This window comes from Sus scrofa, chromosome 12 (genome assembly GCF_054392235.1).
Source record: "Sus scrofa isolate SSC_HxYL_T2T_F1_AM1 chromosome 12, Sscrofa_HxYL_maternal_Yorkshire_Landrace_v2.0, whole genome shotgun sequence".
NCBI classification, from domain to species: Eukaryota; Metazoa; Chordata; class Mammalia; order Artiodactyla; family Suidae; genus Sus; species Sus scrofa.
Genome location: NC_139394.1, coordinates 53,439,459 through 53,461,503, shown reverse-complemented (window position 1 = coordinate 53,461,503; position 22,045 = coordinate 53,439,459). Strand labels below are relative to the sequence as shown.

The 22,045-nt window shown below is 43.3% G+C and overlaps 2 protein-coding genes and 1 long non-coding RNA gene across 3 annotated transcripts in view; 2 read left to right on the top strand and 1 right to left on the bottom strand.

The window, feature by feature from the left end:
* Positions 1 to 2,475, top strand: LOC146398322 (olfactory receptor 1A1-like). The gene has a single exon (XM_084985686.1). The coding sequence runs from the start codon at positions 519 to 521 to the stop codon at positions 1,455 to 1,457; it is 939 nt and encodes a 312-aa protein (XP_084841812.1). The 5' UTR covers positions 1 to 518; the 3' UTR covers positions 1,458 to 2,475.
* A 9,340-nt stretch (positions 2,476 to 11,815) lies between these two features.
* Positions 11,816 to 22,045, top strand: part of LOC100516694 (olfactory receptor 1A1-like) — a 46,085-nt gene continuing 35,855 nt past the window's right edge. Inside the window, exons 1-3 of the mRNA XM_084985682.1 lie at positions 11,816 to 12,066; positions 17,700 to 18,314; positions 19,495 to 19,782. The gene's annotated coding sequence lies outside the window, so the exon portion shown is untranslated. The remainder of the gene's footprint in view (positions 12,067 to 17,699; positions 18,315 to 19,494; positions 19,783 to 22,045) is intronic.
* LOC146398321 (uncharacterized) lies at positions 15,171 to 20,574 on the bottom strand. The gene is made up of 2 exons (XR_014821690.1): positions 17,393 to 20,574; positions 15,171 to 17,103 (listed from the first exon to the last, which is right to left on the bottom strand). It is a non-coding gene; the product is annotated as an uncharacterized LOC146398321 (long non-coding RNA).

Genomic DNA, 22,045 nt, shown 5'->3' with positions numbered 1-22,045 from the left:
AATTCTCCAGGATGCTCCATGTATAACACATTCTTTGTAATGAAATGCCTTCCTCAAATACTCCAAAATGCTGTCTTTTCCCTATAATGCATAAAAAAAAATTAGTGTGAGAACCCGGTTTCTTCATAGCAGAGACTATGTCATAGATATTGAATAAATGAATACACAAACTGTATTTTTGACATGTTCGTGGTTTTGGCATGGGGCCTAACAACATATCTAACACTTGCAAATTTAAATTTAATTATCTGTTAAATACTTAAATCCAAGGTGTCTGACCTCTGGAGGATGGGCACTTCTGATTCACAATGACCACGTCGTAGACATGGGTAAATGGCTTTCTGACAGTGAGTCCAACTGATGAACAGAGATGCTTTTCCACCAGTATTAGCTGTCTTTGGATGCAGCATGTCCAAGTATAAACACAGATGACCTAATGTGGTGAATACAGAAGGTGTTAGACACAGAGCGTCCTTAATAATTCTGGATTCTTCTCCTCCCTTCTTCACAAAGGAGCGATGACGGAAGAAAATCAATCCTCTGCCCTGGATTTCATCCTGCTGGGAGTCAGTGGTCATCAGGAACAGGAAACCCTCTTCCTCATCCTCTTCCTGTTCATGTACCCCATCACAGTGACTGGAAACCTGCTCATCATCCTGGCCATCTGCTGCAACAGTCGCCTTCACAACCCCATGTATCTTCTCCTGGCCAACCTCTCCTTTGTCGACATCTTCTTATCCTCTGTAACCATCCCTAAGACACTGGTTAATTATCTCTTGCACAGCAAGGCCATCTCCTTTGGGGAATGCCTAACACAGATGTATTTCATGATTGCCTTGGCTAACACGGATAGCTACATCCTGGCTGCTATGGCATATGATCGTGCCATGGCCATCACCCGCCCACTTCATTACACAACAATCATGAGCCCACGGGCTTGTGTCCTCTTAGTTGTTGGGTCGTGGGTGGTTGGAAATGCCAATGCTGTCCCCCACACTCTGCTCACGGCTCGTCTGTCCTTTTGTGCAAACAAGGAAGTGGCCAACTTCTACTGTGATGCTGCCCCTTTTCTCAAGCTGTCCTGCTCTGACACCCACTTCAACGTGAAGATGATGTACGTGGGGGTTGGTGTTTTCTCCGTGCCATTACTATGTATCATCATCTCCTATGTTCTGGTGTTTTCCACGGTCCTACGAGTTCCATCCACCAAGGGTGTGCGCAAAGCCTTCTCCACCTGTGGGTCCCACCTCACAGTTGTTTCCCTGTATTATGGGACAGTCATGGGCATGTACTTCCGCCCTCTGACGAGTTACAGCCTCAAGGATGCAGTGATGACTGTGATGTACATGGCCGTGACCCCGATGTTAAATCCCTTTATCTACACTCTGAGAAATGGGGACATGAAGGCTGCTCTGGGGAAACTCTGCAGCAAGAGAATCTCCTTAAAACCAACGTGAAGTCATCCATTGGAGGCTACAGTCCCCAATTAGGATGCGCTTGGAAATGCACACCCAATGTCATCTCCCTCCAATAAGCTGCCCTCGCACTTTCCAGCGAGAAATTCCTCTTCTCAGAAATCTTATAGCAACTATGAGTCATGTTAGTGAAATTACCACTTTGCGCACATTGTTTTGTTTTGGCAGGAATATGGGGTTCATCGCCCAGCTAAGCAAGTGACTGTTACAAGAAAGCTGAGAAAGACTGAAGCTCAGCTTCTACACCCACATAGTAAAGATAATACCTGCTCTGCTAGTGTCATAAGGTATAAGGAACACAATGGTTCAGCATATGAAAGCTAGAAATCACTACACAAATGTCATTTTTACTTGACGCCTATGTTTAAAATGGCATGCCTGTTAAGTCAGGAGCTGTCTTAACATGTTACCGTACCTTTCGCAGTCGTGGTCAAATAAAGTGCACCCAATGAATACTGGTGGAAAGCAAAATGAAGATAGGAAAATATTAGTCTCTAAACTGTAATAGATCATGACTATGCATAGTCATACTGGATATGACAACTATTATATAACTGGAATGTCAGTAAGGACCTACTCCAGAAACAGACAGTACAACAGGTATGCTGAAATCAAGAAGATTTAACATAGGGAATTAGAGATATAGGTATATCCCCCAAGAGAAAAGGGGGAAATAAAAGGTGAAAAAAGATTCTGAGATAACCCAGAAACTAAAGACTTCAGAAAGAAGTTATATCCTCTCTCAGCTAGGGGGACAAAAGGCAAAAGGAGGTGTTACCTGAACACTGGAGCTCAGAGGAGGGATGACCACATATTTGATGCTTAGATCTCTGGGAGAGCTGTCAGATCACTGGCATTGGTCTTCACCTAGTAAGACTACCCACATTCTCATTCCTGAGGAGTCTCACTAGTGTTGACTTTTTAAAAAATTGCTGTGCTCTCTACTCATCTCTGGTACGGGCAGGGAAATACTAAGTTCACCCCAGACATAGTCAGACATAGTCTTCCTTGCCCTCATGGTGTAGCTGAAACACAATGTCCTTCCTAATTAAAATCTCTCACTCCAGCTGGGAAAGAATTCCCTTTTTCTGAGAGGGCCACAGAGACGTGCTACAATGTGGCTGACCATTAGCAACATAATATTAACTACAAACACCATGTGATACCATTTACATGTGGAGTCTACAATAGGGCACAAATGAGCCTGCTTACAAAACAGAAACAGACTCACAGACATGGAGAACAGACTTGTGGTTGCCCAGGGGGAAGGGGGAGGGAGTGCGATGGATGGGGAGCTTGGGGTTGGTAGATGCAAATTATTACATTTAGGATGGATAAGCAATGAGGTCCTACACTACAGTGCAAGGAACTCTATCCAAGTTCCTGGGATAGAATATGATGGAAAATAGTACAAGAAGAAGAATGTATATATGTATGTATGACTAGGTCACTATGCTGTACAGAAGAAATTGGCATAACATTGTAAATCAACTATACTTTAATAAACACACACACACACACACACACACACACACACACACACATTACTAACTATAGCCAGTAAGAGGCAGAGTCTGGGATGAAACCCAACCAGAGCTTTCAGTCTTCACCATGGTTCTCTATAGAAATACAGGAACCTCCACTAGAGCAGGGGCTAAGTCCTAGCATAATGACCATTAATCCGGGCTGTTTTGAAGGTGCACATACATGAGGTGGACTAGATCAAGGTCCTTTTCTTCTCTAGGAATCTAACACATTCAGAGACTTACGATCAAAACACTAGAAAAAATAAAGTGTAACTTCCACCATAACTTTCCCCAAGACAAATCACAGACCAAAGATAAAACAGAATTCTTCTTCTTCTTTCGACACTGAACACTATACAGGCTTCATCATAGCCTAGAATAAAGACCAGGAGCTCAATTTTACCACAGTTCTTATAGCCCAAGGGTTGGCTTCAGTTGCTGCTGACGCAAAGGACAGGGGCCCACATTCCAGCAAAGAGGCCAGAATAGTCAGCCTAGGGCTTGGACCCTGGACACACCCTCTCTGGGAAATGCTGTGGACCATTCTTCCTTCTAGAAAAGATCTCTGAGGACAGTTTCTCTTGAGAAAATCTCTATCCCCTCAGGGCACAGCATCGGAGTCTCTAGTGAGTCTCGGCAAGCACATGTTTCAAGAGACTGTATAACCTGGTGAATAAGCCACCGTTTCCTCCATCCTGTGACCCATTCTGCTTCCTTGAGAAGAACGCTGGAGTCCTCGTCTTCAGGCCCCATCCAGCTCAGCTCCTTCTGCCCCTTCTGCTCCATGACTGGAAAATTCGGAGCTCCTCTTACCAAACCATCCCTGTCCTGTCTCTTCTGCCGCAGGAATACAGGACCGGAGACCCACGCTCCGGAACTACTACTGGCACCTTCTCCAGCATGCCTGCCCCCCCCAAAAGAATGCTAACAGGTGCTAGACCTGCTGGTGGCAGCATCTGAGCTGACTCCCCAGGTAGGAGCTTGGATGCTGGAGAAGAGACTCTTATGACAGCGACATCAAGGGACAGACAGCCAGTAACGACCCTACAGGCATTACCTTCCTTGACCCTCACAACACCCAAGAGGTAAGTTATTTTGTGAGATTAAAAATAATGGTGGATTGAACGGCCTACAGTCACACAGAGAGGTGGCAAAACAAGGACTGAAACCTTGGCCTGAATCCAGAACCCAGGATCTCAAGAATGGATGATGGACAAAACAGAATGGGGGTGGGGGGAGAGAGAGAGAGACTCTCCATCTGACGAGGGGACAGTGGTTATTCTTATTCTTGGGCCCTTATCCATGAAAATAGGATGAAGAAGGGGTAGTTTTGATTTAGTGTTAAGAGTTCTCAGCTCCATACTTCCTGAAATAATATTGTGTGTGTGTATGTGTGTGTGCGTGGCACATGTGCTCACATAAGCTTGTTGTCTTTTTTTTTTTCCTGTCTTTTTGCCTTTTCTAGGGCCGCACCTGCAGCATATGGAAGTTCCCAGGCTAGGGGTCTAAGCAGAGCTATAGCCGCTGGCCTATGCCAGAGCCACAGCAACGCGGGATCCAAGCCGTGTCTGCCACCTACACCACAGCTCACGGCAGCGCCAGATCCTTAACCCACTGAGCAAGGCCAGGGACCGAACCCACAACCTCATGCTTCCTAGTCAGATTTGTTACCCACTGCACCAGGACGGGAATTCCTGGGAACTCCTATTTTTAATACTTCTGTCCTTTAACTAGCATTAAGTGGTTACCACACCACTACATTACAGAATTAGAGTACTCTGACTCTGACTCTATGCTTTAGTAAAATTATTAGACATTTCAAATAAAAAAAAAAATCCTCTGGCAACCAGCTGCTCCTCCCCTATCCAAAAAGTCAAGGAACTGATAAGCGGAAAAAAATCAGTTGGCATCAATAGGACAGCAACATTTAATGCCATAAGGGAATAAAAGAGCATCCCAAGAAACTCAAAGATATATAGGGACTTCAAGGATTTTATGCCAGCCAATCTGTACTTTGGATATAAGGGCTATGAGCAGAGTTTAAAACGTAAGGAAACTCCAGAATGTTGTTCTCATCAGCCCTTCTGTGGAAACTATGACAATATGAGTTTGGGATAATCAAGAAAGGGTTGAAGTAACATCAACAAAAAGACTAGAAAAAAAAATACACACACACACACATATATACACATATACCAGAATATGGGGCTAAAGGTGACAAAATATTACATAAATTAATATCTCTAATAACATGGAAATAACTCACCAAGAAATGGAAGAAGGAAAAAAATAGAAAGTATAATAAGTTTCCGATTTTCTTTGAGGAACTGTTCCGAGAAAATAAATATAATATAAGCAGATCTATCAAGTAGAAGTTTAAGTTTATTCAAGAGAATAAAGAAAAACTAAAAGATAATACTATTAATAAAACAGTATTGGATGGTGGAAAACGAGAATAAATGTGACAAGGTAACGTTACTGTTGTTTACACTAAGGGGCAAAGATATGGTCTAAAGGGAGGAAACACAGGGGATATGTTATATTCGGGTAGTAGCATAATGAAACACATTCCACGGTGAGAGGGAAAGACAGGAAACAGACTACATGCTAAAGGACATAAAATAATATGACAGGTAAAATCATACGGCAGACCTACTTGAATAAAAGAGCTCAATGCACCTTTTAAAAGAAAACCTCTAACTTGACTCACCAAGCAAAACCCAATTCTACTCTGTATATAGGAGAAACAGCTAAAGTAAAGCAATTCAGACAAAATGAAAGTGGTGGGCAAAAGCTGAGGGCTAATGTAAAAAAAGAATGTGATCTTGTACTCAAACAAGGCAGAAATCAGGACCAAAACCATTAAACTGTATCCAGATTACTTTAGAATAATAAAGCCTACATTCACAATGAAATCATTAAAAGTATAGTATCTAAGCACTAAATACAACAGCAGATATTTTCTTGAAGTGGAAACTATAGAAGATACAAGAAATACAAACTCTTTAATAAAAAGAGACAAAAACCTTCTTGAAAGTCTAAGGCAGAGCAAGTGGTTAAAAAGTAAGTAAGTACAGCAGAAATTATCACAACAGTGTACATCAACTACACTTCAATAAAACTTTTAAAAAATGAAAAACAGGAAAAAGTAAATAAGGATAGATACTTCCAAACAAAATAGTAAGACATGTGAATATATGTATGTGTATACACACACACACACACATCACCGTGTTCCAATAGTAGTAATAAACACACTTTCCTTCCAAGCTCTTATAGAACATTAGGGAAGAAAAGACACCATATGAAGCCACAAAGAAAATTTCAATAAATGACAAAAAGCAGCCATAATTCAACTAATGACCTCTGAAAAAGAGACAATAAAAGCAGAACAATCTCAGGGAAAAAATGGCCTTTCAACCGGGAAATAGCTGAAATATCTCTACCAAATAACTCTAGGGTCCAAAGAAGAACTAAAAACCCAAATTTCGGAATGCTTCGAAAATAATAATAATAATGCTACATGTCAGGAACTATGGCATATTGCTAACATAAGAATCAAAAGCTTTTCTTTTCCACAGAAAAGAAAATCACAAACTTGGAGAGCAGACCTGTGGTTGCCAAGGGGGATGGGGAGGGAGTGGGATGGACCGGGAATCTGGGGTTAATAGATGCAAACTATTGCCTTGGGAGTGGATAAGCCATGAGATCCCGCTGTAGAGCACTGGGAACTATATCTAGTCACTCATGATGGAGCATGATAATGTGAGACAATAGAATGTATACATGTATGTGTGACTGGGTCACCATGCTGTCCAGACAGAACTGACAGAACACTGTAAACCAGCTATGACAAAAAAATAAAAATAATTTTCAAAAAGACTCAGAAAGAAAATGTGGTAATCATTCTTTTTGGTCATACCATGGTGGAACTACCCGGAAATCTCACTGGCGCACAAAAACAAAGATTTATTTCCTCGCTTACGTTGCATGGCAACTCAAAGTTTTATGTGGCTCTGATTAGGACTGCTTCATGCTTCTTCTTCATTCTGGGACCCAGGCTGAAGAAGCAGCCCACATTTGGGACACTTAAGGGAAAAAGAAAAGAGCAAGAGAGCTTATGGAAATGCACAATGGTTCGTAAAGCTTTTGCGTGCAACTGGCACACATCATATCCACTCAACTTCATGGCCAACCAGACAGCAGAGGGATGCAGAACTATAACCTACCATGGGGAGGCAGGGCAAGTGACATGGGAGCGAAGAATGACAGTGAATAATCCTCCTTTAGGAAAGGGAGACAAAACCTGCTATCAAAAGTACAGATCTGTCAGCAATATGTCCCCACAGCAACACACAGGAGCAGAGAAGGGGAGAGGGGTGAGCAATGCCTTGAGTGGCCAGCAAGAGGAGGGCCTGACACACAGCAGGATGCAGGGACCTCTGAGGGTGTGCCCCTTCACCTGGACAGGACAGGACTTGGACACTGGGCTGCAGGCCTGGCTCTGCTGGACCCGAGGACAGGCTCAAAGCAAGATATTCCCCCAATAAAGAGCATCTCCTACAAAGTCAAACAGCAGAGGAGGTTCCTGCCAGAGCCTCCCTGTGGAGGAGAAGGGGGAGGAGGTTGGTGGGGAGACAGTGTGAAAGGAAGGGAACTTGCATCTAGGGGGTCTGACCAGCAGCCCCAACTCGGGAACACCCTAAATGCCCTCCAGAGCCACTGGAAGCAGATGCTGCTGTTATCCTGTGCTTATGCAGAGACTGTGGCTCAAAGAATGAGGTGCCCCCAAAGTCTCACATAGATAAATAGCAGAATCTGCATCTGCTCTTTTCTCTTGTGACTCTTACTGCCAGGCACTGTAGCCTGTGCTTTAGAAGGGAGCAAGGGAGGCAGAGCTGACATTTGGGCTTACATAGCTTCCGACTGGCCAACTAGCAGTCCATTCGGACCCAGGGCTCTCCCTCTGATGGCCAGCAGATGCCATCCTGGGTGCTCTGAGTTCCTCCATCAGTGCCTGCCTGACCTTGACTGTCTCTCTGGGACCTGTCCATTCAACACGCCCATCAATCCAACACTGCCTGCTTTGCTAGCATCAACTATGATATTCATCAGCTTCCTGAACACACAGGTTCCCCTCAACTCCACTCCCTAGTCCTCATCTCTGGTTATTCTCAGCTATTCTTCCTTCTGCCTGGAACATTCTCTCTAGCACTACTTCCCAACAGCCCCTGTCCCTGCATCAAGTCCTGCTCCTCCCTGAGGTTCCAGCACAAATGTCCTAACAGAACTTCTCAAGCTTTCTGCAGCCTGCTGGGGGTTCCAGTATCAACCTTCACTGCCCTTCTTTCAATACCGCTATAACTGATTATACCTACTTCATTAAGTCCAGCTTCAGCACCAGAAAGAAACCCGCAAGAAGTCAGGGTCCTTGTGTGTTCTGCTCATCATGTGATTCCCCAGTGCCTAAGATAATGCCTGGCTCCAAAGAGATGTCTAAGAAATAGATACCAGTGCATGAAGGTGTGAACACAGGAAGATGCATAATTCAACTCCATTTTACCTTTAGAAAACTGAGTTCCATAAACATGAGGGAAGCAAAAACATAGCTCTCCTGAATTCATGGGTGGATGGAAGGAGGGGTGCTATCCACTGACACTATATTCAAGAGGTCCAGAACCTTGTACTGGCTGTAAAACAGACTCCCCCCCCCCCTTTTTTTTTAGAGTGCCTGAATTTCTGAGTCTCCCTGTGGGGGCTAGAATATTAAATCCGTAGTCATCCTAAAGGATTCGCTCTGGGATTTTCAGTGTGTCAAAGAAACTTCTCTCACCAGTCCATTCGCCCTGTCCAGAGAGGCTGGCTCTAAATACCCCTGCTGTCCTTGTTTGTAGAGCCGTTCTGGACTCATCAAGCCTGAAGAGACCCTCTCTTACCTGCTCTCCCCCACCACCTATTTTCTGTGCACGCCCCCCTCAATTTGGTGGCTCCCATAAACTTCCTAGGGGACCTCTTGCCTTCTGGTCAAAAACACTTTGGGTTTACATCGTCCTTCCTCCCAAACAGTACAAGGTCAAGATTTCATTATACTTTTCTTAACCAGTTCTAGGGCTTTTCCTTCCTACTTGACTTTGACATTTCACAGATGGAGAGTATGCCTTATTTATCTTCATAACCCTCACTGCACTAGGATAGCCTGGTCTGTGCTAGCTATTGTACAAATACACACCGGGCTGTGTTGGTACTTGTGTTCTACCCCAGCTGCGGAGCTTACCTTCCTGCCCGAGATCTACCCTGATGACCTATTGCCCCTTCCTCAATGTGCTACAATACTGGAAATTAAAATAAAAACCCTTCTCAAGCGCTCAAAGGCTATTCCTATGTGCAACAATGAACATACTAACAGGCTCATGTCCAGGATGCCTGCCTCTGCTCCTGGGTTGTTGATGGGGATGTTTCTGTTCAACAACACCAGGACCTCTGGCATAACCTTAGGGATCTCAGCCCTGGGCTGTAAGGGAACTTGTGCTATTTCTCTATTTCCCAGGTAGCCTCCAAATGAGCCCTCTGTGGGAGCTTGGAGCTTAGTAATTATTCCATGCCCTTTACGTCCCCTCAGGAGCAGCTGCTGAGAAAGGGGAAGGAAGTGGTCTCGTAGCTCTAGGATTTCCTTTCAGAAATGTTATTATCTGCCTGGCTCTTGGGCTGATCTAGAGAGCTACCCCGTCTGTCCAAAATGATGTCCTTTGGTCAACGATGTCTGAAATGGCACTTTATTGAAGCCACAAAACACCTCTGCTAAAATTAGGATAGTTTGTGTGAAGGAAATCACCTCTTGAGCCAGTAGAAAATGTATGAAGTCATGGACAGTCTCACTTGGGTAGATTTTTTTCTCAGAACTTTTAAGACAAGGTCACTATAAGCTTGGTGGAGGGATGGAGAGAGGGATAACTACTGGGACACAATGGTCTGTGAGCTTTCAGTGGGAAGACGTTGAGGACTGAGGGGCACTGGGGGCAGTGGGTGCTAGAAAACTCCACACTCTGAACACGCTTGTGGCTCTACTGCAGATGCCTGATGAAAGTCATCTCCTGGGTCACCAGTGGTTTCCCTTCCCAGAGTGGGTCTCTGACTCTGCACTTGTTCCTCTAAGTGCAGCTGCTACACGTGTCATCAGAGTGGAGACCCATCATAGGCCCACCCCACCATCTCTGTGGACAGTGCTTGCCTTGCTCTTCTTTCAGAAAAGAAAAAGAAAAGAAAAGCTAGAAAGGAAAAGCTCCGTCTTAGAATATACATGAAGTTGTCTTAAAATGGCCAACCCGGACCACATCCCAGGCCGGGGATCAAATCGTTCCCACAGTTGCAACCTATGCCACAGCTGTGATAACGCCAGATCCTTAACATGCTGTGCCACAGTGGCAACTCCAGAACTGTGCCCCTTTTTTGCATTTTTAAAAGTTTTTATAGTTGATTTACAATGTTGTGATAATTTCTGCTGCACAACAAAGTGCTTCAATTTGACATGTACATGCATCCATTCTTTTTCAGATTCTTTTCCCACACAAATTGTCACAGAATATTGGGCAGGGTTCCTTGTGCTATACAGCAGGTCCCTGTTGGCCAGTCATTCCATATACCACAGTGTGCATATGCTAATCACAACCCCCCAAACTATCCCTTTTTATTTTATTTTATTTATTATGTTGTTTAGGGCTGCACCCACAGCATATGGAGGTTCCCAGGCTAGGGGTCAAATTGGAGCTGGAGCTGCCAGCCTACACCACAGCTACAGCAATGCCAGATCCAAGCAACATCTTCAACCTATACCACAGCTCATGGCAATGCCAGATCATTAACCCACTGAGCAAGGCCAGGGATCAAACCTGCAACCTCATGCTTCCCAGTCGGATTCATTTCGGCTGTGCCACAATGGGAACTCAGAGAGCAGACAGATTTAATAGATATATACAAAAGATTCCATCCAAAAGCAGCAGAGCATATCTACTTTCCAAAAGCATCAGAATATGCATTCTTCTCAAGCGCACATGCAATAGTCTCCAGGATGGATCCCATGTTAGGCCACAATGCAAGTCTCAATACCTTTAACAATACTGGAAGCATCTCAAGCATCACTTCTGATCACAACATGATGAACCCAGAAATCAACTATAAGAATGAAGCTGAAAAAAACCCCACAAATACTAAACACATACTATTAAACAAGCAATGGGTCAACAGAGAACTCAAAGAGAAAATCAACAAATACCTTGAGACCAATGAAAATGGATACAACATGCCAACATCTACGGCAGGCAGCAAAAGCATTCTAAGAGGGAAGCTTATAATGATACAGGCCTACCTCAGGACACACATTTAAACATTTCAAATAAACGAATCTTCCAACTAAAGCAACTAGATAAAGAAGAAGAAACAATCCAAAAGTTCGTGTGAAAATGAAAATCATAAAGATCAGGACCGAAATAAACAGAGACTTTAAAAACAATATGAAAGGTCAAGGAAACTAACACGATTCTTTGAAAAGCTCAACAAAACTGATAAACATTTAGCCGGACTCATCAAGAAAAAAGAGAGAGGCCTCAGGTAAATAAAATCAGAAGTAAGATGTCACCTTACCTTTGTCTGGGGAGCCCAGGTCCTGGACCCTTGCTGGAGACCATTGAAGCTGCTGAACAATGCAGTAAACACATTTGGCGCATGGGCAAAAGCACAACCACGAAGAGAGAGCTTTAGCATGACCTGCACCTGATTTTGCTCATTAACCTACATCACCTTCCCTAATTAAAGTCATGTGGGCTAAAGCCAAGGGCCTTTGTTCTGCAGAAAAGAGTGCCTTCTGGCCCCCCACTTTCTACATGTAAAAGAGTCTTGTGTGCTTTGCTATACTTCGCCCTCCCTCTTCCAGGATTCCCCACTGCCCTGCAGCGCTGGACGCAGCAGAGTGGCGCTCAACGTGGGGCTGGAAGAGAAGGTCGCCATGAGCAGGAAGAGGTGAAACTACAGACGGTGGAAACGGTAGCCTTGCACTCCACGGAGTCATGACCGTGAGCGGCAAGTAGAAACTTTAAACCAGGATAAGAATGAAGAAGAATCCATCACAAGAAAGTCAACATTATACTCAGTTACTTAAATGTAGGACAAAACTGTCAGGGGCCTGGGGAACAGAGTCTAAGATAGAGGAGTGGTTAGAAGCCATGGTTCAGTATGATCCTTGGTTTCCAGGTGAAGGTACTGTGCGCCCAGAATGTTGGCATCATGTCAGAGCAAATTTAAAGTGCGCCCATCAGTCTAGGGCCTCTCTTTCCGTTTCTGTTTAATCCACGTCGGGTGTAGAAAGGCACATTTTGGAACCCTTGCAGGAGCATAAATATGAATCCAGCATCTCCTGGAACTGACAGTTTTACACAGTTGTACCTTATTTGTGGCTAAAACTCTGAAATGGGAAATAGGATGTCTCTGTTTTGCTTGTTTGTATGCGTCTTTGGGTGTATCGTGCATGTATGGCATTGCCAAAATGAATTCATAAAAGACCTCTACTTAGTTGGCTTGAAGGAAATTAAGTGCTTACATAACTTCTCAAAATACCTAAAGTCAATTAATTTTTGGTTCACGTGAGCTGGGGAAAAATTCGATATTCGTTGTGAGACCTTAAGATGAAGTGTGTTGATCTAATATAGACATGTCTTCAGCGTTACCAACATTACGTATAATACCTTATTGTACCTAGGTTGAATGGAGGAAGGTAATGGCATTTTATTAAGAGAAAAGAAAGTCCGTCTGTCTTATAGCTTGTTATTTTGAAGGGAAAGATGGGGGCAGAATAATATGGATACAAGAAGTGATGGAAGGTTTGTGGGACGTGGACAATGAGAAGAATTTGGGGCATGGTCAGGACTAAGGTTAAAATTTCAGTAAACTAGTTTTAAAAGTAAGGTCGTGCAAAACTTGAATTTGGATTCGGTCTCTGTTACAAGGTTTTCTGAAGTCAGGGCTGTGGGAAATCTAAGACAGCTGCTTGGCTCCTCCCGGCTCCCTGGAAATCCCAATAATGAAAAAGAAGTAGTGTGTTTTCCATTTGGGGGAGACTTTCTACAGTCCTATTTTGGCTATGTTTGGTGAAAATGAGGGTAGTTTTAAAGAAAAAGACTGTTTTGACTCATATTCTAGGTTTGTGTATTGAGATGACTGTCTAAAACTCACCTCCCAAATAGTTCTTTGCCACTGTTACCTCATTATAACCTTTGAGGTATTAAGAACAATAATCGAAGCTTTTTCTGAAGCTGATTGCTGTAATCTGTCTCTGGGCAAATATCAGATGTCCCAGGATAACCAGGGGACTATATACACAGTCTGGAAAAGCATCATTTAAGGGGTTGTCTCCAGCATAAAAGGTTTCTTTTTTTTTTTATTTTTATTTATTTTATTTTCCCACTGTACAGCAAGGGGGTCAGGTTATCCTTAGATGTATACATTGCAGTTACAGTTTTTTCCCCCACCCTTTCTTCTGTTGCGACATGAGTATCTAGACATAGTTCTCAATGCTATTCAGCAGGATCTCCTTGTAAATCTATTCTAGGTTGTGTCTGATAAGCCCAAGCTCCCGATCCCCCCCACTCCCTCCCCCTCCCATCAGGCAACCACAAGTCTCTTCTCCAAGTCCATGATTTTCTTTTCTGAGGAGATGTTCCTTTGTGCTGGATATTAGATTCCAGTTATAAGTGATATCATATGGTATTTGTCTTTGTCTTTCTGGCTCATTTCACTCAGGATGAGATTCTCTAGTTCCATCCATGTTGCTGCAAATGGCATGATGTCATCCTTTTTTATGGCTGAGTAGTATTCCATTGTGTATATATACCACTTCTTCCGAATCCAATCATCTGTCGATGGACATTTGGGTTGTTTCCATGTCCTGGCTATTGTGAATAGTGCTGCAATGAACATGCGGGTGCATGTGTCTCTTTTAAGTAGAGCTTTGTCCAGATAGATGCCCAAGAGTGGGATTGCGGGGTCATATGGAAGTTCTATGTATAGATTTCTAAGGTATCTCCAAACTGTTCTCCATAGTGGCTGTACCAGTTTACATTCCCACCAGCAGTGCAGGAGGGTTCCCTTTTCTCCACAGCCCCTCCAGCACTTGTTATTTGTGGATTTATTAATGATGGCCATTCTGACTGGTGTGAGGTGGTATCTCATGGTAGTTTGATTTGCATTTCTCTTATAGTCAGCGATGTTGAGCATTTTTTCATGTGTTTGTTGGCCATCTGTATATCTTCTTTGGAGTAATGTCTATTCAGGTCTTTTGCCCATTTTTCCATTGATTGATTGGTTTTTTTGCTGTTGAGTTGTATAAGTTGCTTGTATATTCTAGAGATTAAGCCCTTGTCGGTTGCATCATTTGAAACTATTTTCTCCCATTCTGTAAGTTGTCTTTTTGTTTTCTTTTGGGTTTCCTTTGCTGTGCAAAAGCTTTTCAGTTTGATGAGGTCCCATGGGTTTATTTTTGCTCTAGTTTCTAGTGCTTTGGGAGACTGACCTGAGAAAATATTCATGAGGTTGATGTCAGAGAGTGTTTTGCCTATGTTTTCTTCTAGGAGTTTGATGGTGTCCTGTCGTATATTTAAGTCTTTCAGCCATTTGGAGTTTATTTTTGTGCATGGTGTGAGGGTGTGTTCTAGTTTCATTGCTTTGCATGCAGCTGTCCAGGTTTCCCAGCAATGCTTGCTGAATAGACTTTCTTTTTTCCATTTGATGTTCTTGCCTCCCTTGTCAAAGATTAATTGACGATAGGTGTCAGGGTTTGTTTCTGGATTCTCTATTCTGTTCCATTGGTCTGTCTGTCTGTTGTGATACCAGTACTACACTGTTTTGATGACTGTGGCTTTGTAGTATTTCTTGAAGTCTGGGAGAGTTATGCCTCCTGCTTGGTTTTTGTTTCTCAGGATTGCTTTGGCGATTCTGGGTCTTTTGTGGTTCCATATAAATGTTTGGATTGTTTGTTCTAGTTCTATGAACAATGTCATGGGTAATTTGATAGGGATTGCATTGAATCTGTAGATTGCTTTGGGTAGTATGGCCATTTTCACAATATTGATTTTTCCAATCCAGGAACATGGAATATCTATCCATTTCTTTACATCTTCTTTGATTTCTTTGATTAAGGTTTTATAGTTCTTGGCATATAGGTCCTTTACCTCTTTGGTCAGGTGTATTCCGAGGTATTTGATTTTGTGAGGTGCAATTTTAAAAGGTATCGTATTTTTGTATTCCTTTTCTAATGTTTCATTGCTGGTATACAGAAATGCAACTGACTTCTGAATGTTAATCTTATGGCCTGCTACTTTGCCAAATTTATTAATCAGTTCAAGTAGCTTTTGGATTGAGTCCTTAGGGTTTTCTATGTATAGTATCATGTCATCTGCATACAGTGGCAGTTTGATCTCTTCTCTTCCTATATGGATGCCTCATAAAAGGTTTCTTATCAGGAATTCTAAGTGCCACATGCACAAGGAAAGTGAAGAAAATTACCTCTTAAATTTATATGTCTCACTTGAGAAGGGCCTCTACATTGGACTGGGGTATAGACAGAATGACTGTCCTCAAACTCACCCTAAAACAAGGCTCTAATGAGAAAAACCCCAACGCATGGACCAAAAGAAGGCAACATCAGAAGTAGATCACTGTCCCAAGATCGCCACACCTGCCTCATATGGTTGTTTTACGTCTGATTTACCCTGATGGGTTTCTCCCTTCCAAAGCTCTTATTGATGGTATTAGGTGAGATCCCCTCACCTGGCCAGTTAATAACCTCCTCTGACCCAGGCCATCAATATGGTTTTTTTGGTTTTTTTTTGCCATTTCTAGGGCCGCTTTCTGAGGCATATGGAGGTTCCCAGCCTACGGGTCTAATCAGAGCTGTAGCCACCAGCCTACGCCACAGCCACAGCAATGCGGGATCGGAGACACGTCTACAACCTACACCACAGCTCACGGAAATGCCTGATCTCTAACCCACTGGGCAAGGCCAGGGATTGAACCCGCAACCTCATGGTTCCTAGGCGGATTCGTTAACCACTGAGCCACGACGGGAACTCCATAAATATGTTTTCTTTTAATGTTACTCAAGGTCAATTAGCAACAAGTGAGACTTCAGCCAGGGGATGCCAGGCTCTATTAATTTGACTCTAAAGCCTCCTTGATGTTGGGAACAATTAAGCCATTTAGGAAAAACCAGCCTAGTAACACTAGGAAATTAGGCTGAATGGACAAAGCCAGTATATAATTTCCTTTAAAGATAAGAAACAACGAAGCCAGCTGAACAGGGTGAAAGCTCTTAACTTACATTTTCGTTTATGACTTTACTAATACTGCTATGTATATTTGTATTAACTGTTTTCACAAAACTGCTATTTCTTGCATTTCCAAATCTGTAAACTGAAATCTCTGATAAAATGGTATACAGTTCCCTATGACATCAGGGATTTCTAGATACGGGAAAATGCAACAAGGGGGGATATTTTCCTGGACCATAACAGACTAGGAAGGTAGGTGGTCCAGAGACTTTTTGGCAACTGTTACTAAGGCCTCGTCCAGTCACGGCATGTTGAGTTGCCTGTCAGCAAAATCTTTGCCAGATCTAGGAATGTTCATTCCTAGCTCCGTGGGACGAAATGGTCACGAAATGCCTCTCAAAACTTTGGTTGAGCTTGTGACCATGAGGAAACACTGTGAACTGAAGTTTGGCTCTTACCATCAGCCTCTGCATGGAGGAAAACGTGAGCCACTGCAGCTGCCGCCCCGCAGCACCCCCTGAACAGGGCCCAGCGTGGCAATCAGGAGGGAGGCACTCGGTGCTCTGGGAAAACCAACAGGACAGGCCTCCAGAGAGTTAGATTTCAGGTAAGGATTTTTCTGGACCCAAATTCGTATATCTTTTCATATCCAGAAAAACCGAAATCATTTGCAGTGGCATCTGCATTGGCTAGCAGAGGAAAAAGGCAGAATAGAGTAGCTGTGGGTCAGACATCCAAGGTCATATGAGAAAATAGTATGGGAGTAATTTTACACAAGTCTTTGTAGTGCTAAGAACTTTAAGCTTTTTTTTTTTTTTTTTTTTTTTTTTTTGTCTTTTTGCCATTTCTAGAGCTGCTCCCGTGGCATATAGAGGTTCCCAGGCTAGGGGTCGAATCAGAGCTGTAGCCACCATCCTGTGCCACAGCCACAGCAAAAGGGGATCCAAGCCGCAACTCTGACGTACATCACAGCTCACGGCAATGCCGGATCCTTAACCCACTGGGCGAGGCCAGGGATCAAACCCCCAACCTCATGGTTCCTAGTCAGATTTGTTAACCACTGAGCCACGATGGGAACTCAAAGAACTTTAAGCTTTATGTACCCTGTCAGACTTGATGCCACCAGCTGTTCTCAAAGTAGTATCAGCATCAGCTGGCAGCTGCAAACTTACATTTTCAAGCGCCCCTCTTATAACAACAGAAAGGAGACAACATGTATACGGACCGATAGCTATGTCTTAATACCATATCCAACTCCTGTTGTGTCTTAATAGCACATCAAACATTAAGACCTACTTGGATAAAACGACACTCCTCCTTCAACAGTACCAGTACCAACCTACATTCCAAACCTCTGTTTAACCTTATTTTTCTTTTTTTCCCAGTCTCTACAGTAGGAACCTACCATGTCCAGCCACCCAGTACTCGTCACCCCAGCCCGCAGGAAGTAGCTACAGAAGAGAGGACCGTTGCCCCATCCCTATAACCAAAGGCTGGAATAATAGGTTCCCAGGAAGACGGAGACAGACCCCCCCCCCACAATCCCCTGAATGTGACTGTTCAACTTGGAGACCTGCTGCGGACATGGTCTGCAGAACTGGATTGATCCACAGACACCAGATGAATGCTCTGCAATCAAAATTTACTGAGACAGTTCTTATGCAACAAATACATACAAACACGGGAGATGATGGAGACCACTGAAACTACGGAGTGATGCAGTCAACAATTTTGGCACACGTGCAATAGATAGCACAACCACTAAGAGATAGCTTTATCATGACCTGCACCTGATTTTGCTCATTAACCTGTGTCACCTTCCCTAATACAGGCCATGTGGACTAAAGCCTAGGGACGTTGTTCTGCAGAACAGAGTGCCTCCTGGTCCCCCACTTTCTAGATGCAAAGGAGTCCTATGTGCTTTGTTGTATCACGCTCTCCCTGCACGGCTGGACGCAGCAGGGACTAAAATATGTGTTGTGGATCTGAACACAGGGCAGGTAACAATAGAGCAAACGAATGGTGTGACTTGAAACTTGGGTAGAGGAAAAAGTAATTAAATGTTGTTTTAACATTTCCCATGTGCACATAGTCTGATAGATTTTGGAGTGGTTCTAACAAATACATGAGTGGAATAGGAGTTAATGAGATAACAGTTACAGCTGGCATTGACTTTTAGTGCTAACTATGTGCTAGGCTCTGCTATAAGGATTTGCCAGATATTAAAGCATTTGATCCGCACAACAACTTTATGAGGGTATTAGTATTACTCCCATTTGAAAGACGAGGAATTATGTCCCAGAACTGTCCCAGGTCAGTTATAGGCAGTGAGTGGAGGAGCCTGGAGTGAAATCCAGCCAGAACTCAGAGTCCTCACCATGGCCCACTACAGAGTCAGAGTGACCTCTCTGCCACAGGAGGTGCTAAGCCATAGGATAATGACCATTCATCAGGGCAGGTATAAAGGTGGTACACACATGAAATGGACTGGATAACCTCTAGGCCCATGCCATCCCTATGAATCTAAAAACAGGTGAGACCTCCCGTCAGCATGGTAGACAAAGAAGGCCTAACTACCACCCAAACCCGACTCAAGTCAAATCCTAGAGGAAAGATGAACTACAGTTCCTTTGCTTTGCACATTTCACATCAGAAAAGCTTCTGAGTAGCCTGATACAATGACCAATAACTTACTGGTACCACAATCCTTGGATCCCCAGGGGAGATTCTAAGTTGGTGCTAAAACAGCAGAGGAGAAGGGTCCATATGCCAACAAAGCATTTACAATAGGCCGGCCCAGGGCTTGGACCCTAGAGACATACTCTCCCTACAACCATCCTGCCTATCCTTCCTCCTGGAAGAGAACTCTGGGAAATATTATTCTTGAGAGCCACTGCCTCCCTCAGGGCATAGTTATACAAGGGTGTTAACAGCTCAACAATTAGGTGGATTCTGGCCTGAATGAAGATGTGGGAGAGTCACTTTTCAGGACCTTATAATCTGGTGAACACATCATGATTAGATCTCTCTTACGACCCAACTTGCTTCCTTGAGGGGAAAGCTAGAGTCCTGATCTTCAGGTCCTAACCAGGACAGCTCCTTCTGCCCCTTCTGTTCTGCGGTTGGGAGTCTCAGGGTTCTTCTTCCTAAGCTATTCCAGTCCTGTCTCTTCTGCTTCAGAAACACAGGACCAGAGACTCGCTCTCCAGGACTACCCCTGGCACATTCTCTGCTTGCCTCCAAAAATGGATGCCAGCGGATGCTGGACCAGCTGCCTGTAAACTCCCTCTTCATGGAAGAAGAGTGAAGGGAATAGGATCAAGACCATTTGGGGTGCAGCATCTGAGCTGCTCTCTAGGTAGATGATGTGAATGTTAGAGCAGAAACTCTTCACCAACATCAAGGGATGAAGGGCTGGCAACTGGCACACATACATCACCTCCCTTAACCCCACCACATCCTCAAGAGGTAGGTAGGATTCTTTGGTCTTTTTACCAAATGAAAAAAAGGTGACTGAGTTGCCTACAATCACACAGAGAGGTTGGCAAACCTAGGACCCAAGTTACCAAGATATGATGGCTACAAGGTGGGGAGAGAGAGATGCATGTGTGTGTGCACACACGTGTGTGTGTGTGTGTCTACGCCCACGTGTACTTGCACAAGCCCACTTTCTTAGCGAGCAGGGATGGTGATTCTTAGTTCCTAATGAAAAAAAACCAAAATTCTTGTTTTGGTTCAAAAGCCTCCATTTGCCACACTATTAACCAAACTTGTCTTTCCAGACTGATTTATTCCTGCTTTTATCCTGCACGCTTAGTAAAGATAGAAACTAAATTTTGCCGGAAGTAGTCCTCTCATGAATGAATGCTCTGAGATTCTCTCCATGATAAAGAACTTGGAATTCATCTATTACGTGAGGGGTAGGCAGTTGGTTACTGTAAAGAGGGCACACAATCAATATGGTACTTTTACGTTGGGATCCGGTAAGCAGATGTTTCTACAAAGTTTGTTAAAAGGAAGAATAGATAAGCACTGGGCTGGCAGCTAGAAAGAGTTACAAGATTGAGGAGCATTCACTGAATGACTAAAATGGCCATGTGTACCAGCTAATGGGAAAGAGGTGATGTTGCGATAGAGAGCATTTTGCAGCTGAGAGAACAGTGGAGCAATATGACTGAAAACCAAAATAACAGGATAAGAGAATATTGGATGTATGGACACGCTTCTTCTGAGTCTTGGGGAACAGACTGGAAGTAAGTGTATGGCAGGATATCCAGAGGAGACTCTTCAGGAAATGCTACCCCTCTCATCTCAGAGGTGATGGCTATTCTAGAATGAGTAACATACTCCCATTCGGGACGCATATGTCTCCTACATGTGCATGTATTATTTTACATGTTAAATTGTACATACACTGTGTGATATGCCTTATGATGAAAACCAATTGGTTTTTTCCATCACATTATGAGTTTTAAAGATTATTTAATGTCAACGCATGCTTTTTAGCTGTCATATAGAACTCATCAATGAAAAAGTCACAAAGAGCTTGTCCATTTCTAAGCTTTCTGTGTGAAGTGTACATGCTTTAAATGTTTTCTGCAACACATGTGTTAGAGATTCTCTTAGGTCCAAGCAAGATGCGGTATTGCTGATATAGTTAAAGCTGTGAGAGTTTTGCACTTTCCCAGATATGGGATAATTGGTCTCCAAATGATCTTACTAATTTTTCCATTTCTTCCGGACTACTTAACATTGTCAGACTTTACACTCACTCCAAGACAAAGCATGTTACATTAAATTTTGTTTTGATCTGGTTGAATATCTCCTCTTTGGCTTATTCACTCATACCAGTGTTTTCTATGACTTGCCTGTTTTAAGTCTGTTGTCAATTATTTCCCATGGGTATTGGTTTTCCTTTCAGTGGGCAGTAATCTTCTGCTTTCCGAATACCAATCCCCTACTACCATGTGCATAGCACATACTTCTTTAAGTCTATGATGTGTTTTCCTCCTTCCTTTACATTGTCTATTTAGCACAAACGTTTTAAATTCCAAAGAATCAAAATTTGCAATAGTTTCTGTGGTATTGTGTATTTTGTGCCTGGGTAAAGAAATAACTTCCTGGAGTTCTTGTCATGGCTCAGCTGGTTAAAGACCCAACATTGTCTCCTTGAGGATGGAGGTTTGATCCCTGGCCTTGCTCAGTGGGTTAAGGATCTGGCGTTGACATCAACGGTGGTGTAGATCACAGATGTGGCTTGGATCCCACGTTGCTGTGGCTGTGGTGTAGGCTGGCAGCTGTAGCTCTGATTAGACCCCTAGCCTGGGAACCTCCATATGCCACAGGTGCAGCCTGGAAAAAACAAAAAACAAAAAACAAAACCACTAAATGAATAAATTCGCACCTATCATAAATGTATTTCCTTCTCAAGTTGTTGACATTTTGATTTCCACAATTAATCCATTAAGAATTGTTTTTCATATTTTTAAACATATCCAATTATCCTAGTACTCCTTACTAAACAGTCAGTCCAACTGTACCCAGCTTATTTCTACACCAACCAGTGTCAGGCAGCAATTGCTAATAAATAAATTCATGTGTTTGTAAGCTCTCTGGAGGGTCACATAGCTGTATTTGTCCGTCACTATGTCAGTACTGATCTGCCACATTAAGTACCTGAAGAAACCCCTTTCATACTTGATAGTGCTCTTCTTCCCTCTTTACTTTCCTA

Bases quoted from the DNA above. Each gene is read 5' to 3' on its own strand.
- LOC146398322 (XM_084985686.1), top strand. From the start codon at position 519: ATGACGGAAGAAAATCAATCCTCTGCCCTGGATTTCATCCTGCTGGGA.